This window comes from Penicillium taxi, assembly GCF_028828555.1.
Source record: "Penicillium taxi strain IBT 34144 chromosome Unknown utg000001l_segment0_segment0, whole genome shotgun sequence".
Taxonomy (NCBI): domain Eukaryota; kingdom Fungi; phylum Ascomycota; class Eurotiomycetes; order Eurotiales; family Aspergillaceae; genus Penicillium; species Penicillium taxi.
Window position 1 is genome coordinate 2033596 of NW_026643203.1, and position 24680 is coordinate 2058275.

Sequence of the window (24680 nt, forward strand, 5' to 3'; positions counted from 1 at the left end):
TGGATCAGCTAGCAACTAATCAACCATAATCGCTGAAGCACTATGGATGGTGTGCGGAGTACAGCGTAAATCGAAGGACTTTTTCTCATTTTTCTATAAGGGTATATTGCTAGTCAATAAGTAGGTCAAGAATTCACAGATCATCAAATATAGTCTAGGTGACATACACAAGATATTTACACTACAAATACTCGGATCATATCAAAGGGGGTATTATCACTCGTAATAGTTCTTTTTAAGCTGGCATATCTAGCACATGAAAGAACTCCAGGGAGACCCTGGTATCCTCTTCACAACCAAATCTCCAAGCACCACAGATCACCACACAGAAAAGTCGCTTATGCGACAAGGGTGGAGGCAGTGGCGGACTCGTAGCGCCAGGTGGGGGGCAGGACACCGACGGTCTTGTAGTAGCGGGACAGACGGTGAATGCGGGACTCGATGAGAATCAGGCGGAACTTGCTGTCCTTGTCCTTGCGGTTACGCTCAAGGTGCTTGCGGACGGCAACGGCCTAGGGGAGAAAATATTAGTGAAACGATTCATCGGAGATTGACAGCGAAAATAAAATAAAAATATACCTTCTTGATCAGGAAGTAAAGGTCCTCGGGGAGCTCGGGAGCGAGGCCTATATTTCCAAAAATCTCTCTGTCAGTTTTATTTCAAACCAATCAGAGGCTTAGTTGCTGGTGCATTTCTGCTACCAAGTTGTGGGGGTGTAATCGGAGAATAGAACAAGATATTGCAGGAAGATCTCGACCCGCCGAAAAATAAATTTTCGATCGGGGAAATCCCCATACAATATCAGTTGTTCTTTTCAACCGAACGAGGCGATGAAAGGATTGGCGAATTGAGTCATACCGGAAGACTTCAAGATACGGAGGATCTTGTTACCTATTCCAACAAAAATGTTAGTGCCCGATCTTTTTTCTCACATCCGTATCTTCTATATGGATAAAGATATATCTCCAAGTCCAGGGATTTCATACCAGTGACGATCTTGACCTGGGCAACACCGTGGCTATCACGGAGGACAACACCGATCTGGGAAGGGGTGGCACCCTTCTTGGCCAGCTTGCAGATGTGGTCAACAACCTGGTCGGGAGTGGTCTTCAACCAGGCGGGGGCGGTGCGGGAGTAGGGGATGGCAGAGGACGCAATGCCCTTGCCCTTGGAGTGAAGACGACCCATTTTTGCTGAAGTTTCCGGCGGAGATCTGGTCGGAGGTTGTCGAGGTGGATGAGAAAAGTTTCAATGTAAGTGGAGTTGGAGGAGTTGAAGATGGGCCTGTGTGGGTCACGTGCTTCGCTTATTCTGCGAGAATTTCTCTTCCGCCTTCCGCATCAACCTCTTCCACTATTTAATTTGCTTTTGCTTGACGACTTCAGCTTTGAGAATCTTCAAGATGGATGATTATGAATAGTTTTGGACTGTTTTCCACAACAATTTCTCGACTAACCAATCCCAAAGGGTCAGTTTCATCTTTCCCCTACCCCATTGCCCTCTCTACCTTCTTTCATGATGAAAACATTCATTTTTACTATTTCTGGTACCTCTTATGTCAGAAGCCGCGTTTTCGGACGCGTCTTCGATGATCTAAACGGACTTCTGATCTCTTTCGAGAAACTTTGAACTTTCTGTCCTCCATATGATGAAGCTATTTTACTGACTGGCTTCATAGGCTCTCTGAATATTCAAACCAGATAGTTACTGCGTCTTATGACGGCGAATGAAATTTTGTTCTACATCAATAATTCTTCCACTCATTGTAGAAACTCTTAATCTTCCATTGTATGTGATATCGTTGCCTTATTTACTGCCAATGGCAGTCTATGTGCTTGATAATATCAAGTGAAAGTTTACTGGCGGAGTCTCTTGGACACTCTCCGAGTCTCTGTCGTTTGAGCAGCAAGTACAAGCGTGTCTGTGACCTCCTTGCGCTTTCTTCTTGGGACTGTCGGAACCAGCTTGCTTTCTGAGTCTTCCAATTTAATGTCGCCAGTCTCTTCCTTCAGTGCTGGCTCTTCTTTCACAGCTGCCAAAGTCACAGTGGTGGTGACCTCGGTCTTGATCTTTACGTCTTCATCGTTGTCTTCTTTCACAGATAAATCCACCTTCTTAGTTGCTGCAAGTCGATCCGAGAACGATCGCAAGTCTGCAGTAAAGAGCACACTATGTGCCCAACCAGCTTCCTGTCCCCAAAGTTTCCGAAAGTGGTTTGCGATAGCATCAGATGTGGCCTTGTTCAAAGATTTGTGAGAGCCTTTGCCAAAGCGATAGTCACGCTGGGCAATTTGCCATACTGCGGATGATTAGACTGGTATGATACTTCCTTTGAAGGAATTACTTACCATGCGTGTCCACCGGAACAGATTCACCCCAACCTAAACCAAATAAACAGACACAGTCTGCTACTTTCGGCCCAACACCCTGCAGTGAAAGTAGTTTCTCGTGGGCATCAAGATAGCCCTGTCTTCCTTCTGGTCGCATTTCATCACCAACGGCCGCCTCCAATCCATATGCAGGCGACTCCGGGTTGCATAAGCTGTTCAGCCACCCTTTTTCTTCTTTGAAGACCATAACGGATGTATTGTAAATGTATTTAGCTCGATATCCAAAGCCTAGACCGCGAAGTTGGTGTTCAAGATCCTTGCCAGTCAATGCCTCTGGAGTTGGAAAATCATGATAGGCGCGCCCATCCACTTTGGCCACAAATGGGCCATAGTTAAGGCAAATTTTCTCAACCATTTGTGAGATCCGAGAAATGTTATTGTTGCTGCTGCAAATGAACGATACGAGTGCCTCCCAAGGGTCCTGGCGTAATATCCGAATGCCGGAGAATTGAGTGGCTTTCTTCTTGAAATTGGGATCTTGAGCAGACCATTGTGCGTAGAGTTCAGTCAGGTTAGGAGAAAGGTTCAAGTAGTGCTTCAAAACGCGGACAATATGGTCATCTTTGCTGTCATCGTTCGTATCGGATTGCGCACGCGAGGGAAGTTTCGAGGCTGGGGGCGTAGGTAAAATAGACGGAGACTTTGATTGACAGGTGCGATAATACAGGTATTCTGAGTCCTGTCGTAATGAGACCAAAGTCCCATAAAGAACACACCGCCACTCTCCTGTCTCAGGAATGTTTTGCCATCTAAAGGGGTCAGAATGGAAGCTGTTGACGGGTGCATGAGATGAAACTCACCGAAAGGATTGGCCACAGCGCAGAGTCGTGTTGATGCACAACTCAGACAAGCCCACTGATAGCTTGCGCCATTCTGAAAAAGTTCCCATCTTTAATTGTGTATTCAAGTCTGTGTTTCGCCCCGTGGAAATCAAATCTTCTGAATTTGTCTCGAGATTATGATAAGATAAGAGTAGCTTGAATGGCAGAATGTTATGTAATATCGCATTTTTATGCTTCTAGCTAACTAGCTACTAGGAGCTTCTTTTAATGGCCACTTTTGATACCTCAGTAATTATATAATGAAATCAGACTAATGAGGCACTAATCAAACTATAATAGTATAACGCCATGAAAAATATCTATGGAAGCTCAAGATGAAGATGTTCTCGAATACTTCTTTGGTATGTTACCGCCTACTACTATAGTAAGCGGTCTGCAAGACAGGCTTTATCATTGAATCTCGATTGATCTCGGAAGTTATATGTATGATTAAGCCTGCGAATTTAGTTTAGAATGCATTCAGATCACGGGTTCATCATCCATTTGAAAATGTGTAGTAGTATGTAACCTGGTAGGCTAGTCTGACTGAATACATCAGGTTGAAAAGCATCCAGTCTGTGCTAGGTCTTTTAGAACATTCAATAGCAGTTTTGAGCTCCGAGAAAGGTCAGAACCAAATTTATAGTAAAATTTACCCCTACAAGCGTATAAGAACCATACAGTATCCAGTTACCTATAGCTCACTGAATATAGATAAAGAGCTGTGATCTGCCGGTATAATTAGGCGGTGTAGCAAATACATCTTGTCCATGATTTGGCGCAGCAAAGAGTCCCTTCCGCCAACACCTCCCAAAAAAGAAATCATCAACCCTGCAGGAGCTTCGAGTATTCCACCTTGCTGAAGTTCTAGATCAGAGCTTCAATACTCAATAAGTCCAGCATGAACGTTGATTCATACTCTGGAAGTTACTCCGGAAGAGGTTAGTAACCCCAATTGCTGTCTCAAAAGATGATGCTAACAAGCGACAGACTCTGGACGCCCACGCGATAATTATGTAGGCTCTATACCCCGTCCTGCTTTCTGAATATTACTTACTTACAAATCCCAGCGCGATGAGCGTCGAGACAGAGGTGACCGTGGCGATCGAGGTGGTGATCGGGGCGCCAGACCAGAACGACCCGAGAGAAGTGAGCGTCGCCGATCGCGCTCACCTCATTATGGCTCTCGCGGTCAACGCCGTGAAACCGAAGTAAACTCCTATTCATCTAGTCGGGATTACCGTGCCCGTGAACGTGAAGATCGCTACTCCTCCACTCGACAGGATGACCGGGAATGGGATAGAGAACGCGGTGATCGCGGTGATCGCGGTGACCGTCGTGATCGTGGTGGAGACCGTACTGGAGACCGTACTGGAGAACGTGGTGGAGACCGTGCTGGAGACCGTACTGGAGACCGTACTGGAGACCGCGGCGATCGCCGACGTAACTTTGATCGCCGAGATCTCTTTGATGATCGCAATCGTCGAGGTGGTGATCGCGACCGTAATGATCGCCCTGAACGCCCTGAGCGCCCCGAACGCAGTGATCGCGGTGGCCCTAGTGCTGCTGGTGCTGACTCCAGAAGAGAACGCCGCCGAAGCGCTACTCCTCCACGTCCCAAGGAGCCTACTCCTGATTTGACAGACGCCGAATCCATCTTAGCGCGCCAGCGCCGTTTGACACAGTGGGATATGAAGCCCCCCGGTTACGAAAATGTTACTGCCGAACAAGCTAAGCTCTCTGGCATGTTCCCTCTGCCAGGAGCCCCCCGACAGCAACCCATGGACCCCAGTCGACTTCAGGCCTTTATGAACCCACCCGCTGGCGGTACGGCTGAAAACACGGCACTGAAGCTGTCCAATGCCCGCCAATCTAAGCGGTTATTCGTACACAAGATCCCCGCAGACATTAAGGGAGACGCGATCATATCTTTCTTTAACCAGAACCTGAACGGCCTTAATGTCATTGAGAGCGACGACCCGTGTATCTCAGCCCAGGTCTCCGATGACGGAGAATATGCTCTTTTGGAGTTCAAGTCGCCCAATGATGCTACTGTTGCCCTGGCTCTTGACGGTGTCACCATGTCCGACGATATTAATGCGAATGAGGGTCTCGAAGTTCGACGCCCGAAGGACTACATCGTGCCGGATCTAAGCACAGAAAATGTGTACCAGGAAGGTGTACTTCTCAATGAGGTCCCAGATTCGCCGAACAAGATCTGTGTCACAAACATTCCAGCTTACATCCCCGACGAGGCTGTTGTCATGTTGCTCAAGTCGTTTGGCGAACTGAAGTCTTTCATCCTCGCCAAGGATAAATACACTGAGGAGTCCAGGGTAGGTTATTTCAACTCCTTATATGCAGTTCATTGCTAACATCTAAACTTACAGGGGATTGCCTTCTGTGAATATGCTGACCCGGCAGCCACTCCCATTGCCGTGGAGGGTCTGAATGGTATGGAATTAGGTGATCGTAACCTCAAGGTCACCCGTGCTAGTGTTGGCACCACTCAAGCATCTGGTCTGGAGATGGGTGTTAACGCCATGTCCATGTTTGCTAAAACCACCTCCTCGGACATCGGAACGGGTCGTGTGCTGCAGTTGTTGAACATGGTCACCGTGGACGAGCTCATCGATAACAACGATTATGAAGAGATTAAGGAGGACGTGGGTGAAGAGTGCGAAAAGTACGGCACGGTCCTCGGTGTCAAAATTCCTCGCCCAATCGGCAGCAACCGACAGGTTCCAGGTATTGGAAAAATCTTTGTCAAGTTCGACAAAGATGAGTCTGCCACCGCTGCCCTCAAGGCGCTCGCTGGTCGAAAGTTCTCGGACCGCACCGTCGTTGTTTCCTACTTCAATGAGGAAAACTATGATGTGGACGCCTGGTGATCTGGTGATGATTTGGAGTGTCTCGGCGGCTTGGACTGACCCTTTCTTTAATATTTCTAAACCAAATGTATCATAGCAGATCCAAGACTTTTCGTCGATCAAAATGATGGAGCGTTGCTCAGATTTGGATCATGTTCAGTGTGTCGACAACCTAGCTTAGCTCGGCTTGGTGAATGGACTCTTACGTTCTACGGTGGATTGTATTCTTGTTGCTTTCAACTTCAATAATTCGTAATTAACTGAAAATTCTATCTAAAGATTCCAGATGTATTATTTACTGCGCAAGAATACGCGCAGCAGCAGCCTCGGCGATAACCATGATGGTGGCCTGGATGTTACCAGTAGGAAGGTCAGGGTGGATACTGCCATCAACGACATACTAAAAGAAGTGGATATTAGCGACTGCACCATGGGAAGAAGGTGATTGATGTAACTTACCAAATTGTCCATTCCATAGACCTTGGTGTTTACGTCGACAACAGAAGTGCCGTTCTTAAGACCACTATCGGTACCCATCTTGGCAGAAGAGGTGTAGTGGATACCAGGAGACTGGCTAGCGAGAATAGCAGAGACATTGAGGTTGGTCTGCAGCTCAAAGCCAGAGCCCGGAGCTTTGATATCCTTGACAAGAGAGTCGATAAAGCGTGTGGCGGCCAGAATATCACCACGAGTGTTCATGTACGGGGACTTCTCGAAGACTGTGTTTTGCTTCTCGTCTAGACCCAGGACACCGGACGAGGTGAGACCGTGAGTCATGTAGGTGGTGATGCTGACAAGGGCATCGCCGCTAGGGGCGCAGGAACCCTGGTAGTAGCGGGTGTGGTTCCGGAGTTTATTCGAGCTGAAGAAGATCAGGCGGTGCTTGCCCTCGGTGAGGAGACCATCTCCCTTCTCGTAGAGCTCAATGTCAGTAGTGTCGGAGCCGTCCACGATGCTGGTGTAGTCGGGCAGACTGAAGTTACCAGGGGTCTTGGCGTTGATGGAGAAGATGGGGTGGTCCATGATACCGACACCAACGGGGAGGTTGAGCCACTCCTTCTCATTGGGAACGCTGATGCCACTCTTGCGAGCAGTCTTGATCTGCTTGGCAGGGCCAATGCCGGAGTTGAAAAGGATACGGGGGGTAGAGAGGGCACCTGCAGCGAGGACGATTTTGCCGTTCTTGGCCAGGGTGATTATCTCAGTCTGGTTAGAAGCAGTCTCGATCTCGATACCGGTGGCCAGACCCTGCGAGCGAACAACTCGGAGAACCTTGGTCTTGAGGCCCAGGGTGAAGTTCTCGTTCTTCTGGACCAGAGGGAGGTAAGTGCGAACAGGTCCGGCACGCTTCTGGTTCTTGATGTTCCAGGATGGGTAGCTGTAGACCTTGTGCTTCTCGTTGGGCTGAGTGATCATGTCCACAGACTTCCAGCCAACCTTGGACAAGAGGTTCGAGAGGACAGTGTAAAGGTTCTGGTCATAGCGCTTGCCATCAGCAGAAGGCAAAGTGCTACCAGGGTTGCGCTCATAGAGTCTCTTGGCGGCAGGCTTAAGGTCCTTTGACTTCCATCCCTTGGGCCAGTTGGTGTTGTCATCGAAGTCGTGGTCTGGAGGGTGCACGAAGACCATGTAGTTCAATGTAACACCTCCGCCAAGTACGCAGGCAGCTTGACCAGCAACGTCGGAGCAGGCATACTCCTCCCACGCAGGAAGAGAGCCAATATCAGCAGAGAGACCAGGAACATCGATCGTGGTCAGGGTGTCGTTCCAAGGAAGAGTCTCAGTGGCACCGGTTGTAACGGTAGGACCGACACCTCTCTCGAGAAGCAGAACCTTCTTGCCGGCTTCGACGAATCGCTCGGCAGTGATGATACCAGATGGGCCACCACCAACAACAATGTAGTCATAGTGATGGTTCTTAAAGCTAGAAGCTGAAGCAAGACCAGCAGCAGCAGCACCCAGCAGGGCTGATTGAGAAAACCGCATATTGAAAATGAAAAATGGAACAGGTCTGCCAGATCTCAGGGAAAAGGAGTTAACGACATTTTATACGGCTCCATTTTCCTCCAGGATCTCCTCAAACTTCATTCAAATTGGCCAAGTTTATGTGGATACCATCGTCTAAGAAACTGCCTCACCAGGACTACAGAAATTGTTAGTGGAAAGATCTGCAAGCCAAATTCAAGCCACTTGAACAATTAAGGTGGAATGAAGTGGATCCCTTTGCAGCTTTACAAGCATGACAAATATTAGTAACTAATGGTGGACGCACTAGAAACTGGCAGAAGACTGTTTCGAAATACTGTTCTACCTAAACAGGGGTAAATCCGTGGACCCCATAGCCCTCTAATTTCAAGTAGGATTTGTCTTTATTATACTATCTGGTTGATCCCATCTAGCAACCGGCTTTGCAATCAGCCGGATTTTCCAAGTGTGAATCCAAGTGTGAATCCCCCTGGATTTCTTACTCTGTAGTTTGTACTACGTAATGGGACCTGCATTAGCGCTGTGCCGGGTGAACCGGTCTAGATGTCTGACATTCTTATCTGATTGAGGTCCACTGTGGTGTGTCGTTGCGGTCGCGTTACTTCCAGGCCCCACCGTGGAGGTTTTCCTGGCACTTTTAAATACCGCACAGTGTATTTAAATACTTCTATTACACATAGATATAATAAATTACAGATAATTTAATCAATACAACAATCTCATCCTTAATAACAACTTCGAATTAGAGTGACAGGTTAGTCCGATGAGAGAGAGATGCCATCGAATTACTCTCCAAGCTTCCTTATTACCTATAGTCTCCTATGATAAACCAAGGTAAGCCAAGTTTGATCGGACCATAATACTTACTCCACTGCTTGGGGGTCCAGTTTAGATGCTCTAGAGCCCGTTCAAGAGAAGCCTGGTGAGTGGGTTCAGAATGTGGAGGCTTCCGGAGTGCTATGCACCTTTTCTATCCCCTTTTTATGACTTACGGTGAAGGGTAGTCTATTAGACAACAAGGGATAAATGGCGGATAAGCTCTTTCGCTAAGTCAGAGGAACGAATCAACGTGCATGGAGAAGTTCATCGCGTGACACAGGAGCCTTCTTGGACGGCGGTATTAGGCGGTGTATAGGTGGGTCTGGGATTACTGCCAATATCATCATCATCATCGTACCGTGATTCAGAGTGGTTGGATTGGCTCAATAGTAGTAATAATGGAGTAATGGAGTTTGTTTCGAAGGTAGAGTCTAGGACAGAGTTTGGGACAGCCGATTTTCTGAATTAGTGTTGTATTGCACTAGGCTATATTAGGTAGGCGGTATAAGACCCCGAGAGTTGTCCGAATAGCATACAAGTGGGTCCAGTTCAAGGCACAAGTGAGCTGTGATTGGTTAAAATACAATCAGATCTTTCTTACCTTACATTCTCTATTTCATCTTCCATTATTTCTAAGGCTCATTGCGGAAACACTGCACATTCAAAGTCCAATCTATGGGAGTCACCTAGACAGTTTTCGAATATGGTTGATTCAGTCACCTCAAGAGCTGGGTTTGTTGTCCCTTTCAGGATAAATTACACGGCCCGTCTCGCTATCTATTTCTCCGCACTACGCACTCCGCACTCCATCTGATCATATCAGGTGAGGGGTACCCCCGGACAAGTTCACCTCTTGAATTTACCAAAATCGCTCACAGAAAGCCATATTCCAAAAGTAAGTTAGAAACCTACAAGCACCCATACCCTTCAATTGCTTATACTCGAGTTCGTCTTCAAAAGTGTCCAGCTTACTCGTCCCCCTCACTGTCATCAAAGGCGCAGGTCATGAACACATCCCTCTTCCTCAGGGCGAGAATGCAACTGTAGCGGACTTCCACTCAATTCGCACCAAGACTGAAGCTCCGGCGTACCTTACTTCGGGATTCTATAAAATTGAAGCTGGGCCTGAAAAGCCAGCGACTTATACTTTCGAGGAGACGAAATATGTCTTAAGTGGCCAAATTGATGTTCTGGTATGCTATATTACTTTACCTACATGAAGATTTATTCCAGCCTTTACCCCTCCTCATAACGAATGTTGACACGGTTCATTAATAGGACGAGGCAACTGGAATCACACATCACCTTGTCGCTGGAGACTTTGCTTTCTTCTATGTTGGATCCAAGGTCAAGGTTTGTCACCTTTCGCTCACTTTTCCATGTCCATATGGAATAATAAACTAACATAGTTTTACCTTATCTCAGTTCTCGACCAAGTCTCAAGGGTTTGCATTTTACGCTGTCACTCGACCTGTCCGGACTCCTCACCCGAACCTCGAAAGCCGCGAAGAGAAAAAAGCCAAGCTGTAAGCATTTAAGGACCATGGAAAAGACATCATGTCACATCAACTATAGGCCTTGGGAAACTATAGAACGCGTATATCAAAAAAGTTTCAAGACTACTGTAGGGCTATCTACTATATTTTAACGCCGTCAATTAAGATCTATAACTAAGTGCCTTTGGTACCAGAGAGATATGACTAATTGTGTCACCGGCTTACTTGCGTCCCTAAACCAAAAAAGAAATTGTATTTAGGTAAACGTGATACAAAGAGTGAATATATAACATGGATCAGCAGTATATGGGTAATAATATAGTGATTAATCATTGAAGAAGGCTTCAAGACTCGACCGTAGGGACCAGGGTGCTCTAGAGTAGCTAAAAAACAAAAACATACAACAGTCAGGATTCGCATGTGGTCACCCACCATACTACTAACTGACCGGCGTGTGGCTTAAGTACGGCTGAGCGGACGGGAAGCCCTGTTCTCCACACCCTGTGGTCGTATGTGATAGAACGATAACAAAAGTGAGCTATAAAGCTACTATAGTCAAGTGTGTGTCGCCCTGGTGAGCAATGGGTGAGCGCTGCTTTAGCGGTATGCTTTCTCAAAGTTATTGTAAGCTAGGTCATTATGAGTGTATTAATGTCCGTAGCTTTCTAACTAGGTAATCAAGATAGGGCTGAAAATTTTGGGTATAGAGCACTGGAGCTTAACTAGCCTAGGCCATCTCATTAAGCTCATTGAGATTAAACCTCGGAATTGATCGAAAAATGCAGTCAATAAATTTAGCTCAAGGTTGAACCACTGGTCAATTAATGAAACAGGTAGCTCAATTACCATAAACATTCCGTAGGCTCATCAGGAGCTTCAAACCAACGCGTGCAGTGCACAGTCCAGAAGAGCTCAGTTGCAAACCAATTATAATTGTCGGCATTGGATATCGCATCACTGTTGGAAATCGAATTCTGGGCGTTCCAAGCTCCATACCCATTAGGAAGATCAACTGTTGGAAAAAACAGTGGGGGTACAACCAACTTGGCAAAATGCGTATACTCATGCAACAATGTCGAACCTAATGTGTCCATGTACTCACTGACTTTTCTTCCAACATTGTTGCAGGTGACAGCGTCCACTCCTGTATAGCCCTTCTCAATCCCACCAAACAGAAATGCTGGATTACAAAGAACCAATTTAGGGCTGCTGGATTCATTATCAAGCAGCTCTGCAAACACTTGATCTCCAGTGCAAGATGTATAACCATCCGCATGTCTGTAGTCTTGGATAATAGTCATATCACTTAGACGAGAGTTGCCAGCATATCCTGTCGCACTTCCGCCAGTAATCGTCTCGAAGACACCTTTTTATGGTCACATAATTAGTCCCTGCATTTTAAGGCAGCTTTGGAAAAGCATTTTTTGAAACTGACTTAGAACTGTCGCTTTATCGTCGGGAGGGAAATATTTATCAAAAATAGACTCAAAAGCTATGGTGGGCGCAGTAAGAACATTTTTTGCCATTTCTATGGCATCGCTAAATGCATCCTCAATCTGGGTCTTCTTCTGGCCTGTGAATCCTGAAATTTGTGGACTGGTGTGGGTAACTCGCTTGTCATTGGAGGCAAGGGCCATCACAGAGACTGCTAGGAGGCACCCCAAAAAGCATCTGAGCAGCATTCTGAAGTTCGAGTGCAATCGTGTCAGCCTTCAATTTGCTGTATTGAACAATAATTTTAGATTCGGGATCCCTAGCTCCATTTATACACCTTTGTAAGCTATTTAATGGCCCCAAGATAAATTTAGAATCCCCGTCGGGTGGACCTTGGGAGGCACTAGAATTTCTTGGAAGTTCCTAACGATCCCTTTAATAAACGTAGGCGAAACCAATACGAGTGACTTCTATTACCCGAGTAACCTGTTGTCCTTCAGGGCTATATATCTCTCTTTCATAGACCGACAGTGTATAGCGACGCAGGGTACTCCTTGACTTGACATTGAATGCCACCCAATAATACAAAGGGCAAGGTTGAGGGTTTGATTCGTCAAGGCGTGGAGGTTAATTCAATATTAATTCAATAGACCTCAGATTTGATAGACGGCAATCTTTAGATTGCCCGGAACCAGGCTTCACGGCTTATAGTTCTGTCAATTTCTTTGGCGTTCAGCCTTGTGACTACCGGGCTACCATCAGAACCCAAGAAACTCGATCGTAGAATCTTGCCTGTTCCTTTTAATTCCATCGTCCCGTTTCCCCTGTCGATTATCAATACTGTCAGAAGGAAAAGTGATTCCCGAACAAATTTGGGCACTTGGTTGGAGGATGGGGGCGGACCAGTAGAGCGGTCCTGATGACTTCCGGATCCACAACGACTTAAGCCTCGTAATCAAGCAATATCGGCAGTGAGCGCGAGTATAGACGAGGTTTTGGACACGCTCGCGGTTCGAAGATATGATATGGTATTAATTTCCATCCTGGGCGTAGATTCAATAAGATACCATATCTTAGGAGTCGTACTACCAATACTTTATTTAGGACTTTGCTATTCCAGCCCCCGCTGCCTTATTCCTAAGGTCTTAACTCCACTTTCCTCACCGCATTATTTTCAGAATCTGCATATTCTATACTTATTTTACAATGGATTCTAACTCTCCTCTGGCCATACCAATCGATCCAATTCCTAGTATTGTTAGTTCAAATCAAAGGCTTTATTCAGGTTAAAATAAACACGTAACTATATACCGTAAAATATATTTTTAAGTATGTAAACCAGAATGTAAAACAAACTAGATACGGGAATGTAAAACAGAGAAGAGAAATCATGATGCGACCAAAAGTCTATAGGTATCGCATTAATAGTTATTCCATACCGAATTAATAGTTCTGGCAGGATATCTGGTAAAATCATTATTGCTATAATGGTGCCTAATTATGCTGTAAAAACCTTAGGAATCAGGCAGAAGGGGTTGTTTTAGCGAAGTCCTCTATTTATTCTTCCATAGTGCAAACAGGCGACAGTTGGTAGCGATAAGAACTAGCTTCGATTTCCAGCGCTAGTTGATATGACTGAGAAGTAAGGCACAGTGATTGATGATTCAGCCCGTGAATGACTGCAGTCTAAACTACAGGCCTTGACTTTGCAATGCTCTGCCCTGTAATTTTTTTGGCGATCGTCCATCATCGCTTCAAGCTCATTAGAGTGAGATCGGTCGAAGTATGGTTCTCCACCATTCTCCACGATTCTCCAAGGTCTTGATTGGCCGACTCATGCTAAGTCCGCTAACTATGCCAAATTAAGTTAGCGTATGTCAGCATAGTCAGCCTCAGGTCCCCACATACTCCGGAATTAACGACGGAATACGGAGTAGAATGGCTATAAGAATGACCTCCAAAGACACATCAGTTAGAATTCACTACCCAAACTGCCAGTATACAGTCTAAATTTTACGCAAAACCCCAAGTCCAGGATGCGTCTCATATTAACTGGTGCCACTGGCCTGGTTGGATCGTCCGTCCTAACGCACATTCTCTCTTTACCCAAGGGAGAAGTTTCGCAGTTGTTCATTCTTAGCAGAGGCCCTGTTCCAATGGCAAATAACTACCCCAACGTGACTGTCATCGAACACAAAGACTTCAATAATTATCCCTCCGATGTGCTAGAACAACTCAAAGGCGCAAGCGGTTGTGTTTGGGCCCAGGGAATCTCCCAAAGCCAGGTCTCGAAGGAGTAAGTAAAATACAGATAAGTATCTATTAAAATTTGAGAAGGATCATGGTCTGACTCTATGGAATAGGGAATACGTGAAAATCACCCTGGACTATCCCACGGCTGCAGCCAAAGCATTTTCGGGATTATCCGATTCTTTCAACTTTGTCTACGTCTCTGGGGAAGGGGTAGGCGTGCTTCATATCAACATAGAAAAATTATCATTGACTCCAAATATAGGCTACCCAGACACCGGGCATATTCACTCCATTCTTTGGTGACATCAAAGGCCAGTGTGAAGCTGCTTTGATCGCTCTCTCTGATACATATCACTCTCTGAAGCCATATTCTGTTAGACCAGCATTTGTGGATCCTGCTCATGATCCAAAGGTCCTGGAGCATGTTCTTCAACGACCAGATCAGCAGGTTTGGTCAAAGAAGCTGCTTCGAAGTGCTATTGGCCCTGCAGTGCGATATGCGTTGCCTAGCCAAGTATCACCGACGAAATATCTTGGAAAGTTTTTGACCAATCTAGCAAAGGGAGATGGAAGGCCATTAAGTGGAGAGGGTATTTCTGGAAATGGTTGGATTGTGTCAAATGTCGCATTCCGAAGACTTGTTGGCCTGTCGAGAAAAGAGGTTGGTAAGGAAGAGCTTTGATTAACGGCTTAAAATAGCAGAAAACAACACAAGCATTGTTGCCACTACTTTTTGATCTTGACTCTGATTTTGGACAGACCTTGCGCAGAAAAAAATATCTATTCTAATTTAATCCCTACTCATTCATCCAATGGACCATTCAAATGTCAGTAATTGTTGGCAAGTTGTAATGTACGCTTTCCTTCATCTTTCACACCTCTATATCTCAACTTCAACCACCCTGGCTACCCAAGTGATGCTATGGCCACCTTATACATGCAAGGCTACCATTGCCACGATTATTCCTGATGATAAGACTTTGATCATCGAATCTACCCCGAATAATGCTCCCTCCAATCATTGATCCTGTCCAATTGATTTCCGCTATCAATTTCCACAGAGTCTACATGGAAAAGCCGGAAACGATTTATATGGATGCACAGGCAATCAATGTGAAAAGTCACACCAACAACCTCATGCATTCTCGAAAAAGAGTTCTAGAGTCTATTGGACGAAAGCCCCGAATCTACCTTTATCTATTGCGGAACCTAGGGTTTGGATTGAAAGATTCATGGAAAATCCATGAATAAAGAATAGAAAATTGGAAAATTTGAATGATGTGGCATCATATACAACATGCGACGTCACCTGCATATACGAAGTACTTGTCTACAACGTTTTCGGTAGATTTCGAAACCCCTCACCATCCTGCATCTTCATTCTCTTGCTTATAAAAAGCACTTTGGCTTTCCAATAACTTTCAATCATTTGAATCACTTGAATCACCCGAAGAAAGAATGTCAAATACGAACCCCGTGAAAGAAGTACCCATTCCTGGACCCAAAGGGATCCCATTTCTAGGGAATATCTATGATCTCGATCCCGAAGCTCCCATCAACAGTATAAACCTGCTTGCAGATACCTATGGTATTGGATATTTAGCTTGATCTTAAAGCGTTATTTGAGTGCTCACGTTATCCTATAATAGGTCCAATTTTTCGCCTCAAAACCTTGGGTTCGTCTAGGGTGGTTGTTAGCTCCTATGAACTAGTAGATGAGGTTTGCAACGAGAAACGTTTCACAAAGGCAGTCGTTGGTCCATTGAAAGAAATTCGAAATGGGACTCACGATGGTCTATTCACTGCCAATTACCCCGGCGAAGAGAACTGGGCTGTAGCCCACCGGATCTTAGTACCTGCTTTCGGACCGTTAATGATTCGCGAGATGTTTGATGGTAAGGATCTCGAGATCGATCTTTGTATTGCGACTTACCTACGCAAGCTAATTTTGGAAATTTCCAGAAATGTATGATATCGCAAGCCAGCTTGTAATGAAGTGGGCGCGGCAAGGTCATACTGTTCCTATCACCGTAACAAATGACTTTACGCGTTTGACTCTGGATACTCTTGCTCTTTGTGCAATGGGTACCCGCTTCAACTCATTCTATCACGAAGATATGCATCCTTTCATCGAGGCAATGGTTGGCTTGCTCATTGGATCAGGGAACCGTGCTAGTCGCCCAGCAGCTATCAACAGTCTTCCTACTACTGCAAATACTCATTATCACAAAGATATTACTTATATGCGGACCCTGGCGCAGGAGCTTGTAGATACACGCAGGAATAATCCACAGGACAAGAAGGATCTCATGAATGCGTTGATTCTGGGTCGAGATCCACAGACTGGCCAGGGAATGACGAAGGAGTCAATTGTTGATAATATGATCACTTTTTTGATCGCCGGTTTGTGCATTTCCTTTTTTGTTTATTCAAAATGAACTGACTTTGCTAAGGTCATGAAACCACTTCCGGTACCCTCTCTTTTTTGTTTTATTATTTGCTCAAAGCTCCTCATGCCTATAAAAAAGGTCCAGGAAGAGGTAGATCGTATTATTGGCCGACGCAAGATTACTATTGAAGATCTGTCGAAACTACCTTATATCACCGCAGTATTGCGTGAGACTCTACGTCTGAGCCCTCCGGCCCCCGTAATTCACGTGGGTGCTTACGAAAACAAAGATAATCATGAGCCAGTGACTCTTGGAGGTGGTAAATACGTTCTTCATGAGAATGAGCCGATCGCCCTTTTGTTGGGTAAGGTGCACCGTGATCCAAAGATATACGGGGCCGATGCAGATGATTTCAGACCGGAGCGAATGTTAGATGAGGAATTTGAGAAATTACCCAAGAACGCCTGGAAACCCTTCGGAAATGGAAGACGCGGCTGTATTGGGCGACCATTTGCATGGCAAGAAATTCTCCTGGTAACTGCAATTCTGTTCCAAAATTTCAACTTTCAGTTGGAAAACCCGAGTTATGATCTACGTATCAAGCAGACCCTCACCATCAAACCTAAGGATCTTCAGATGAGAGCTTCCTTGCGTGAGGATCTGGATCCAACAAAGCTTGGTCTGGTCTTGAACAATGATGGAGGTACGACTCATGGTGCAGATATTGCCAATCTGGAGAAGAAGCCTGCTGTCACCCGTACAAATGGTAGTTTGAAGCCTCTGCATATCTTCTACGGCAGCAACACTGGAACTTGTGAAGCCTTTGCACATAGATTGGCAGATGATGCTATTGATTATGGCTTCTCAGCGCAGATCGACTCTTTGGATTCAGCGATACAGAGCTTATCCACGATATTAGACCCTATCATCTTTATTAGCTCCTCATACGAAGGCCAACCTCCAGACAATGCCGCCCATTTCTTTGAGTGGCTAAGTGGGCTCAAAGGAAACAGTTTGGAAGCTGTCAATTATGCCGTTTTCGGATGTGGTCATCGTGAGTTTTAATCTTAAATTACTGAGGTGAAATCTCCATCACCATTAACATGTTCTAGGTGACTGGGCTGCCACACTCTACCGAATTCCTAAGTTAATATATGAACTCGTTTCTGAAAATGGAGGAAACCGTCTTTGCGAGATTGGGTTCGCAGACACAGCCAGCTCAGACATCTTTACGGAGTTCGATACCTGGGGTGAGAAACTCCTCTGGCCTTCAATTACGGAAAAGTTTGGCGGAAGCCATAATCAAACGCCAAAATCCAAGTCTTCGTTGCAAGTCGATATAACTACTAGTGGCACACGTGCATCAGCCCCTGGAATACAGCTCCAAGAAGGCTTTGTGCTTGAAAACAAGCTCCTTACAAAGCCAGGCGTTCCTGCCAAGCGTCTAGTTCGATTTGGGTTGCCATCTGACATGACCTACCAGTGTGGCGATTACCTGGCAGTTTTGCCCATGAACCCCAACCAAGTTGTCCGACGAGCGATGAGCCGCCTTGACATTCCCTGGGATGCAATTCTTCGCATTCATAACATGAAGGACTCGAACAGTATAGCATCCACAACCATCCCACTTGATACGCCAATTTCTGCTTTTAAGCTACTGACTACATATGTGGAGCTGTCACAGCCTGTGTCTAAGCGTGATCTAACTATATTGGCTGACGCTGTTTTAGGAGATGATGAGGCTCAGGCTAAGCTACGCTTTCTAGCATCGAGTCCAAGTCAGTTTGCTGAGCTTGTGGAAAAACGCGTAAGCATTCTGGACATATTGATGCAGTACCCAGCCATCAATCTACCCATTGGCGATTTTCTTGCTATGCTACCTCCTATGCGTATACGGCAATACTCTATCTCCTCGTCGCCTCTATTCAACCCATCTGAATGCTCAATCACTATCGCCGTTCTCAGTGCCCCGGCTCTCTCAGGAAAAAATGAGCCCGGTACAGAGCTAATCCAGCAGTATCATGGTGTTGCATCAAATTACCTCTCTGAGCTACAAGTAGGTGAGCACGCTCAAATCAGTGTTCGTCCCTCCCATTCGGGGTTTAAACCTCCACTGGACCTTCAAACTCCAATGATAATGGCTTGCGCGGGAACTGGTCTAGCACCATTCCGTGGATTTGTCATGGATCGTGCCGAGCGCATACGCGGTCGCTATTCAATGCTTGATACAGCTGCCCTACCAGAAGATGAGAGACCTGCTAAGGCAGTATTATACATCGGCTGCCGTGCAAAGGGTCAAGATGACATTCACGCTGATGAGCTAGCGGAATGGGTTGCCCAGGGCATTGTTGACGTTCGCTGGGCATATAGCCGGCCTGAAAATGGGAATGGTCAGCATGTTCAAGATTTAATGCGAAAGGATTTCAAAAATGTGGTGGAGTTATTTGACCAGGGAGCATTTATCTACGTGTGTGGTAGTACTGCTGTTGGTCGGGAGGTTCGCGCTGCCTGTAAAGAAATTTACCTGAACAGGCGTCGTGAAAAGAAGACTGAAGCAAAAGGCAGGGGTGAGGTTGACTCTGAGCCTGACGAGAATGCGGCTGCTGAGCAATTTTTCGAAGATTTAAAGACAAAAGAGCGATATGCGACTGATGTTTTTGCTTAAATACTTCCGGATTTCAGTTCTTCATCAACCTTCCTGTTGCGACAGCCGAGAAACAAGGCCATCAATAGACAGAAAGTATTTCGGCCGAAAAGCTTCTGCCACGACAGTGACTCTGGAATTATATTAGTATATCACGGCATCCTTGAACGATATACATTCATCGCAAACGACACCCTTGAGCGATGTGCATTTGCGACAGTAATATTCCGTCTTCACCGTCTCTTCTGTCTCGGACGAATGTTGAAATTCGTCCAGGGCAGAGGGGCACCCATATACTATAAGTAGCTAGTTCTTTCATCAATGAAAAAGCAGACTTCACAACAACTACAATATTCAACTAGTAGGAATCCACTACCAGATCGGTGGATTGTCTACGGTGTTGAGTAGTAGTTAGTTGAAGATCACCAATCCTTATTTACTGCAGTAAAACCTCGTTCTCAGTTATCGGCGACTAGCTAGCTACGCTCGCTAGGCGAGCGACACTTCCAATAAAGGATCCAAGTTTAATGTGCCTCTTGTTAAATAATTTAGCCGGCCCTATCTCGTGTTTTGTGAGGACATCTCATCTCCACTCAGATGAATGAATTCTAGGGACTGCACCCCTTAAATAGTTGAGTTTACACCTAAAGTTTGGGTTGACTTCCCCCAACTCAACCAACTCAAAATGAAGGCAGTGAACATTTTTATGTTTCTCTTATTGTACCTAGGTGGATTCTTTCCCTCCTTAAATTACTCCAGGATTTCACGCATTTGAAGAGAGGATGCTTTATTATAAAATAAATAGATCAAATCAGCCAAGGAATTTATCCATAGATGCCCAAAATTTCAAGGTCGTTCACTCTGTAATCAAATCAAGCTCCAATGCCGGTACATAGAGGTACTCCATATCCAAAAGCCAGTTCTTTTCTCGCTGGTCGAAGTACAGAAGTAGAGCAAATTGCTGCCAATACGTAGACATAACATATGGAATGCTGAACGTAGCAAGTAATGCATGCTAAAGATGACCGTCACATACCCCTGGTTTAAAATCATCGCCAATAACTCTAAGGTGAATCCTTCAGATTCAATTAGCAAAAATAATCATCTCAAAAAAGACCATAATACTCACAATACGATTTCCTGTTTTAGCGACTGGGTTGGCCTCAATGCCGACCACAACAGTGTCCTGATCCATAGGGCTGAAGATCTGCTCGATGACATCGCCAAAGATTGAACGAACCTCAGCAATGAGCTCTCCTCTTTTCATAGATTCTGCTACTATCTTATATACTGCTGAGGTGTTAGTGGTGAAAATTGGTTAAACATGTGGCATTTGAATATTCTTACCTCGAAGTATGCCTGCGGTTTGAGAAAAAACCCAGTACTGTATATGCTAGTTCAGCTGAATGCTTTCCAAGGGGTTTTATTAGTCAAAAACTGTGCACTAACACTTCTGTAGCATACAGCTGATGCTGTTTCTGGATATTTGAGACTGGAATCCCGAAATAACGGATGATCGAATGGGACTTTCAGAGCATTGCTAATTCCCGAAACCACGTTTGTGATCAGTCCATCTTGAAAGATGCTAGGATTACCAATCTGCAAAAATTAACATTTTTTTTCGGTTCTTTTGTCGTCCAACATGAGAAACTTACTTCTATGGTAATAGTATTGATGCCCTTAGCCTGGGCGCATCCTCGCAGGGAGCCACCGGGGCTGGAATTGTGCACAATGGCCTGCGAGCCAATGGAATGGGCCATTTGGCTAATATTTGGGTGAGTCATATCGGCATGCACGTATAGGACCTCGTCAGGTCTCTTTTGTGACGGGTCAGCAAAGTAGAAGCTTCAGCTGGACCAAGCATTTTCACGAATTTAGGGTCAGCCGCTTTATCAGCATTTCAAGTCCGATCAAGCTCAGGCTTTTACATGTAATTTGAACAGTTTAATAGAGCGCGTGAAATGTACAGACCAATCGGAGCCCTAGATATTCTGTTGACCAAGGGTCCAAAACTCAGATGGACCCTTGAATTCTATGGACTGCATTTGGCTTGCTCATCACAATTGCTTACCGATTCCTACCACATTAATTACTGAATCATCGTCTAGTCCTCTTTCTTAATAACTCCTGCAATTTGTATAAGACACATCCTAAGTACAGTGCAATAGCTCGATTGGCTTATTGTAGTATTAGTGCATACATCACCTCTTGAAACCGACATTATATCATCTAAAAATTGCCTGGGTCAAAAACCAGTATTATACAATCGTACTTGAAATTCACTTGGCAAATTACAGCCTTTTGGGCCTAACTACCATACTAAAGCCTCAGCGCCGACCAATCAAGCGGGCCACGATGAATTGAGTGCAGTCATAAGACTGACGTGCTTCGTTATATCCCATAATCGATGTTTGAAATCTTTAAATGCCATAATACACGATCCACTAGGTGGATTTTCCATTTCAGCCCAGATGATATTCCAATCTATTCATTGCTAGTCGCATTTCCTTGAGATATTTTCCCTAGCTGAGGTAAATCAGAACGAATGATACTATTGAACTAAGCGAGATACGAGATGAAACTTTTGCGAATATTCAAGCTATTTGTGGTATCGAATGAGATTCGGCAGATGCATAATTGGCAGCGGAGCATTGACGGAGAGATTACGTGACAGTGTATTGAGGTACTAGTCCTTAAAAGGAAAAACTAACCGCATGCGGTAATTTACAGGTCCCAATATTACGTTATTAACATTATTTATGTTCATTGGCCTCAAATGGAAGAGACAGACGAAATGGTATTTGCTGAGGGTGATCAAAAGGGAGGAAAGAAGGAGAACAAGAGACAAGTCGTGGTGCACATCATGCATGAACAGTATTTTCAGTAATTTGTCAGCCATATGAAGATTGATTCAAGAGACAAATCGCGGTGTACATCATGCATGAACAGTTTTTTTCAGTAATTCGTCCGCCATATGGAGATTCATTCAAGTTCAACTATTGGCCGCACTGGATTTTCCTTTGCAGCAAGCTCATGTTGAGAGAAAGTCCCAGGGAGCTCATGCGGATGCACTTCAACAGGGAGCTCCTGAAAGTCAACATATGTTGAGGTCGAAGCAGACGAGACATAAGGTCCATAGCCTCCAGCTTCCACCGGTTGAGTTTTGGCTTTCTTCTTACGTTGGAAAAAAGCAGGGTCCCAAGAACCAAAGCTACCCCGGCAACGCTTCCTACAACAATACCCGCTATCTCAGCAGACGAAAGTCCGTTTTGAGATTTGGAAGAAGTTGTAGTTGTAGTTGTACTAGGACTCAGAGGGCTTGCGGTATCAACAGTGCAAAGGTCTTTATATACTTGGTTATTCCCATCCACCGCGACGAGCGCTTTCTCTGTAGTTGCGTTGGCCGCCCATAAAGTATACTGGCTCGTATCATGATTAACCATGAGGTATGCACTCGTGAAAAAATTTCGTCCAAGCGTCGTCATATCATCTGAGTTTGTAGACTGGAGAGACAGCAGGAGGAGGTCTGGGTCGGTGTAATTGTATGTCACGGCTCCGCTGGTTTTATCGATAGAAAGGTCTGGCACCACAAGCTGATTGTTGGGAATTCGAACAGAGAGCCCATTACTCAGGCTAATTGTTAAATCACCATCAAATCTAATAAAATGTTAGCTTTACCATCGGTTCTGCTAATGGGAGAATTGCGAGTGGAAGGGTATGACATACGGAGTCTGACCACTGATATAACGCATGACATAATAGTTGATTCCAAATGATCGCTTATCAATAGACGCATCAGTGTACGTCTCAAAATTGGTAAAGTAAGGGCTATACGGTATGCTCATTAACACCGGAGAATCCGGGTCAAGGCAAGTGTTCATAGCCGCGGAGCTCACCCCACCGAATAAACTTTTGTTGGTACCATTCCGAAAGTTCAAAGTGATGTCCGTTAAGACTGAGAGCATTCCGGTTAAACAGTGATTATTCGTAAATTGTAGATTCTGGGTATAATTTATACCCGAAACTTTCGCACTGTCATATCCACCTAGAACAAGGCTGCCGTCCATCTGACTGTCGCTAGTCCCCCCGTTTAGGCCCCAGAAATAGCCCCATGTGCGAGAAGCAATAAGGTTCTTTTTTTCATATAATTCAATAGGGTTGAATTGCGTCCTAACCCGAGACCAGCTTGCGGGTGGTAGCCCTGTTCATGCATATCCTTCTGCGCAATACCAAAAGAGAAGTTGCTCAGGCTCGTATTGACGTTGAGTGTCATCTTGTCAGTCACAAATTGGCAAGGTGGGTAGTTGCTGCCAAGGCTTGTAGAGGAGTTCGAGAATGCAGGGTCAAGTGAGGTTGATGTGTTGTCGTATAGACCACCATGGAAGGTTGCGCATGCATTCGTTGAGCGGCCAGTGCCGCAGAAGCCATTACCTTCCCACCACACGAAACTGTCGTTGAGCGGCCTGGTGAAGTAAAGTCAGCGTCATGAGAAGAGTCGTTCTTTATTAATCAATAATAGAGTTGATGAAGCAACTTACATTTGCGGAGTGAATGCAAACGCTTGCTGAGAACTCCCTAAAGAAATGTCTACCCCTCTGATAGAGTTACTGTTGTAATTCTTCAACGTCACATTTCCGATCCTCAAGCCAACAGGTTCAGGAAGGCAACTTGATTGTGACTGAATGATGAAGAGAAAAGAGAGTAAGAGCAATAGTACCGGACTACCCCTTATCATACTAGGCACCTCCATGTCGAGGAAGAGACTTGATTATCCACTATGACAGCCTTGGAGCCTCAGATAAAGAAGACGAACTCTTAATATGCTGACTTGGATTTCGTGAAGCTGGTCTCAAGCCGCACTGAGGATGACTCCGAATTTGTTGAAGTAAAATACTCGAGGGTATTCCACACTATCAGACAGTTGGTGTCACTAGAGTAGCTAGAGGGACCTACTAATAATGCCTGTAAACCTTGCCAGTTGGGCCGGATGAGTGATTGCATAGGGTGCTTGAAGGGATGGGGCTGGATTATTGGCTTGCATTAGTGGTATTCATATGGTGCCAACAGGAAATTACGCCTTGAAAACACCCACATAAGGAGGGTACATTGAGTCTTGCTACTAGGCAGAGCCACAAGAGCGAAGTTTTGCCAAGAATTAGCCCTTTTAATAAGGATCATCGATATTTCTCATGATGTTTTGGAGGTGTCTATTCTGTTTGTCCTAATGTAGGGCTATACATTCTCTAGTATATCAGATTTGATCAATAGACACAAGAGAAAAGAGAAAAAAAGAAGAGAGAAAATGTGAAAGCTAGCCACTAGTTTCATATCAACCCCATCTCACGTTATTTACTTCTAATGGGGAAGGCGGTATAGAACGGAAGTACTAAGGTCCGGAAACTTATGAGACCCCACTATATTTTATGCATGTTTGACTATCGTAATATTACTTAGAGCTGAGTCCTTTCAGCGATCGCCAGTCTCACGTGTCTCCAGTTAGCGTGGTGTGGCTTCTCTTATGTGCAGTCCTAAGACTGATGTGCTTCGTTATAATTGGCAGCGGAGCATTGACGGAG

General features: G+C 45.2%; 10 protein-coding genes across 10 annotated transcripts; 4 read left to right on the plus strand and 6 right to left on the minus strand.

Annotated features, from left to right (window-relative positions):
• Window positions 1–338: 338 nt before the first annotated feature.
• On the minus strand, window positions 339–1189 carry N7495_000732 (40S ribosomal protein uS15; the record flags this gene model as incomplete). Its single annotated transcript, XM_057203402.1, has 4 exons — window positions 339–512; window positions 580–626; window positions 860–892; window positions 988–1189. The coding sequence occupies 4 exons, from the start codon at window positions 1187–1189 to the stop codon at window positions 339–341; spliced, it is 456 nt and encodes a 151-aa protein (XP_057067475.1).
• A 668-nt stretch (window positions 1190–1857) lies between these two features.
• N7495_000733 (8-oxoguanine glycosylase OGG1) lies at window positions 1858–3280 on the minus strand (the record flags this gene model as incomplete). The annotated part of the gene is made up of 3 exons (XM_057203403.1): window positions 1858–2300; window positions 2350–3140; window positions 3192–3280. The coding sequence occupies 3 exons, from the start codon at window positions 3278–3280 to the stop codon at window positions 1858–1860; spliced, it is 1323 nt and encodes a 440-aa protein (XP_057067476.1).
• Window positions 3281–3534: 254 nt separating this feature from the next.
• On the plus strand, window positions 3535–6103 carry N7495_000734 (splicing factor u2af large subunit; the record flags this gene model as incomplete). The annotated part of the gene is made up of 4 exons (XM_057203404.1): window positions 3535–3604; window positions 4159–4228; window positions 4303–5548; window positions 5603–6103. The coding sequence occupies 4 exons, from the start codon at window positions 3535–3537 to the stop codon at window positions 6101–6103; spliced, it is 1887 nt and encodes a 628-aa protein (XP_057067477.1).
• Window positions 6104–6377: 274 nt separating this feature from the next.
• On the minus strand, window positions 6378–8068 carry N7495_000735 (putative cellobiose dehydrogenase; the record flags this gene model as incomplete). Its single annotated transcript, XM_057203405.1, has 2 exons — window positions 6378–6482; window positions 6542–8068. The coding sequence occupies 2 exons, from the start codon at window positions 8066–8068 to the stop codon at window positions 6378–6380; spliced, it is 1632 nt and encodes a 543-aa protein (XP_057067478.1).
• Window positions 8069–9804: 1736 nt separating this feature from the next.
• N7495_000736 (ethanolamine utilization protein) lies at window positions 9805–10417 on the plus strand (the record flags this gene model as incomplete). Its single annotated transcript, XM_057203406.1, has 3 exons — window positions 9805–10080; window positions 10166–10240; window positions 10313–10417. Coding segments are annotated over 3 exons (456 nt in total), but the record flags the coding sequence as incomplete, so codon positions are not given.
• An 808-nt stretch (window positions 10418–11225) lies between these two features.
• N7495_000737 (uncharacterized protein) lies at window positions 11226–12020 on the minus strand (the record flags this gene model as incomplete). Its single annotated transcript, XM_057203407.1, has 2 exons — window positions 11226–11749; window positions 11819–12020. 2 exons carry the CDS (start codon window positions 12018–12020, stop codon window positions 11226–11228), a joined length of 726 nt encoding a protein of 241 aa, XP_057067480.1.
• A 1833-nt stretch (window positions 12021–13853) lies between these two features.
• On the plus strand, window positions 13854–14752 carry N7495_000738 (uncharacterized protein; the record flags this gene model as incomplete). The annotated part of the gene is made up of 3 exons (XM_057203408.1): window positions 13854–14113; window positions 14181–14280; window positions 14333–14752. The coding sequence occupies 3 exons, from the start codon at window positions 13854–13856 to the stop codon at window positions 14750–14752; spliced, it is 780 nt and encodes a 259-aa protein (XP_057067481.1).
• Window positions 14753–15528: 776 nt separating this feature from the next.
• N7495_000739 (bifunctional cytochrome P450/NADPH--P450 reductase) lies at window positions 15529–19125 on the plus strand (the record flags this gene model as incomplete). The annotated part of the gene is made up of 5 exons (XM_057203409.1): window positions 15529–15658; window positions 15720–15965; window positions 16033–16442; window positions 16524–17514; window positions 17573–19125. The coding sequence occupies 5 exons, from the start codon at window positions 15529–15531 to the stop codon at window positions 19123–19125; spliced, it is 3330 nt and encodes a 1109-aa protein (XP_057067482.1).
• An 835-nt stretch (window positions 19126–19960) lies between these two features.
• On the minus strand, window positions 19961–20864 carry N7495_000740 (succinylglutamate desuccinylase/aspartoacylase family protein; the record flags this gene model as incomplete). The annotated part of the gene is made up of 5 exons (XM_057203410.1): window positions 19961–20065; window positions 20234–20394; window positions 20452–20488; window positions 20569–20703; window positions 20760–20864. The coding sequence occupies 5 exons, from the start codon at window positions 20862–20864 to the stop codon at window positions 19961–19963; spliced, it is 543 nt and encodes a 180-aa protein (XP_057067483.1).
• A 1236-nt stretch (window positions 20865–22100) lies between these two features.
• ap3 (putative aspartic-type endopeptidase) lies at window positions 22101–24105 on the minus strand (the record flags this gene model as incomplete). The annotated part of the gene is made up of 3 exons (XM_057203411.1): window positions 22101–22731; window positions 23280–23567; window positions 23933–24105. 3 exons carry the CDS (start codon window positions 24103–24105, stop codon window positions 22101–22103), a joined length of 1092 nt encoding a protein of 363 aa, XP_057067484.1.
• Between the last annotated feature and the right edge of the window lie 575 nt (window positions 24106–24680).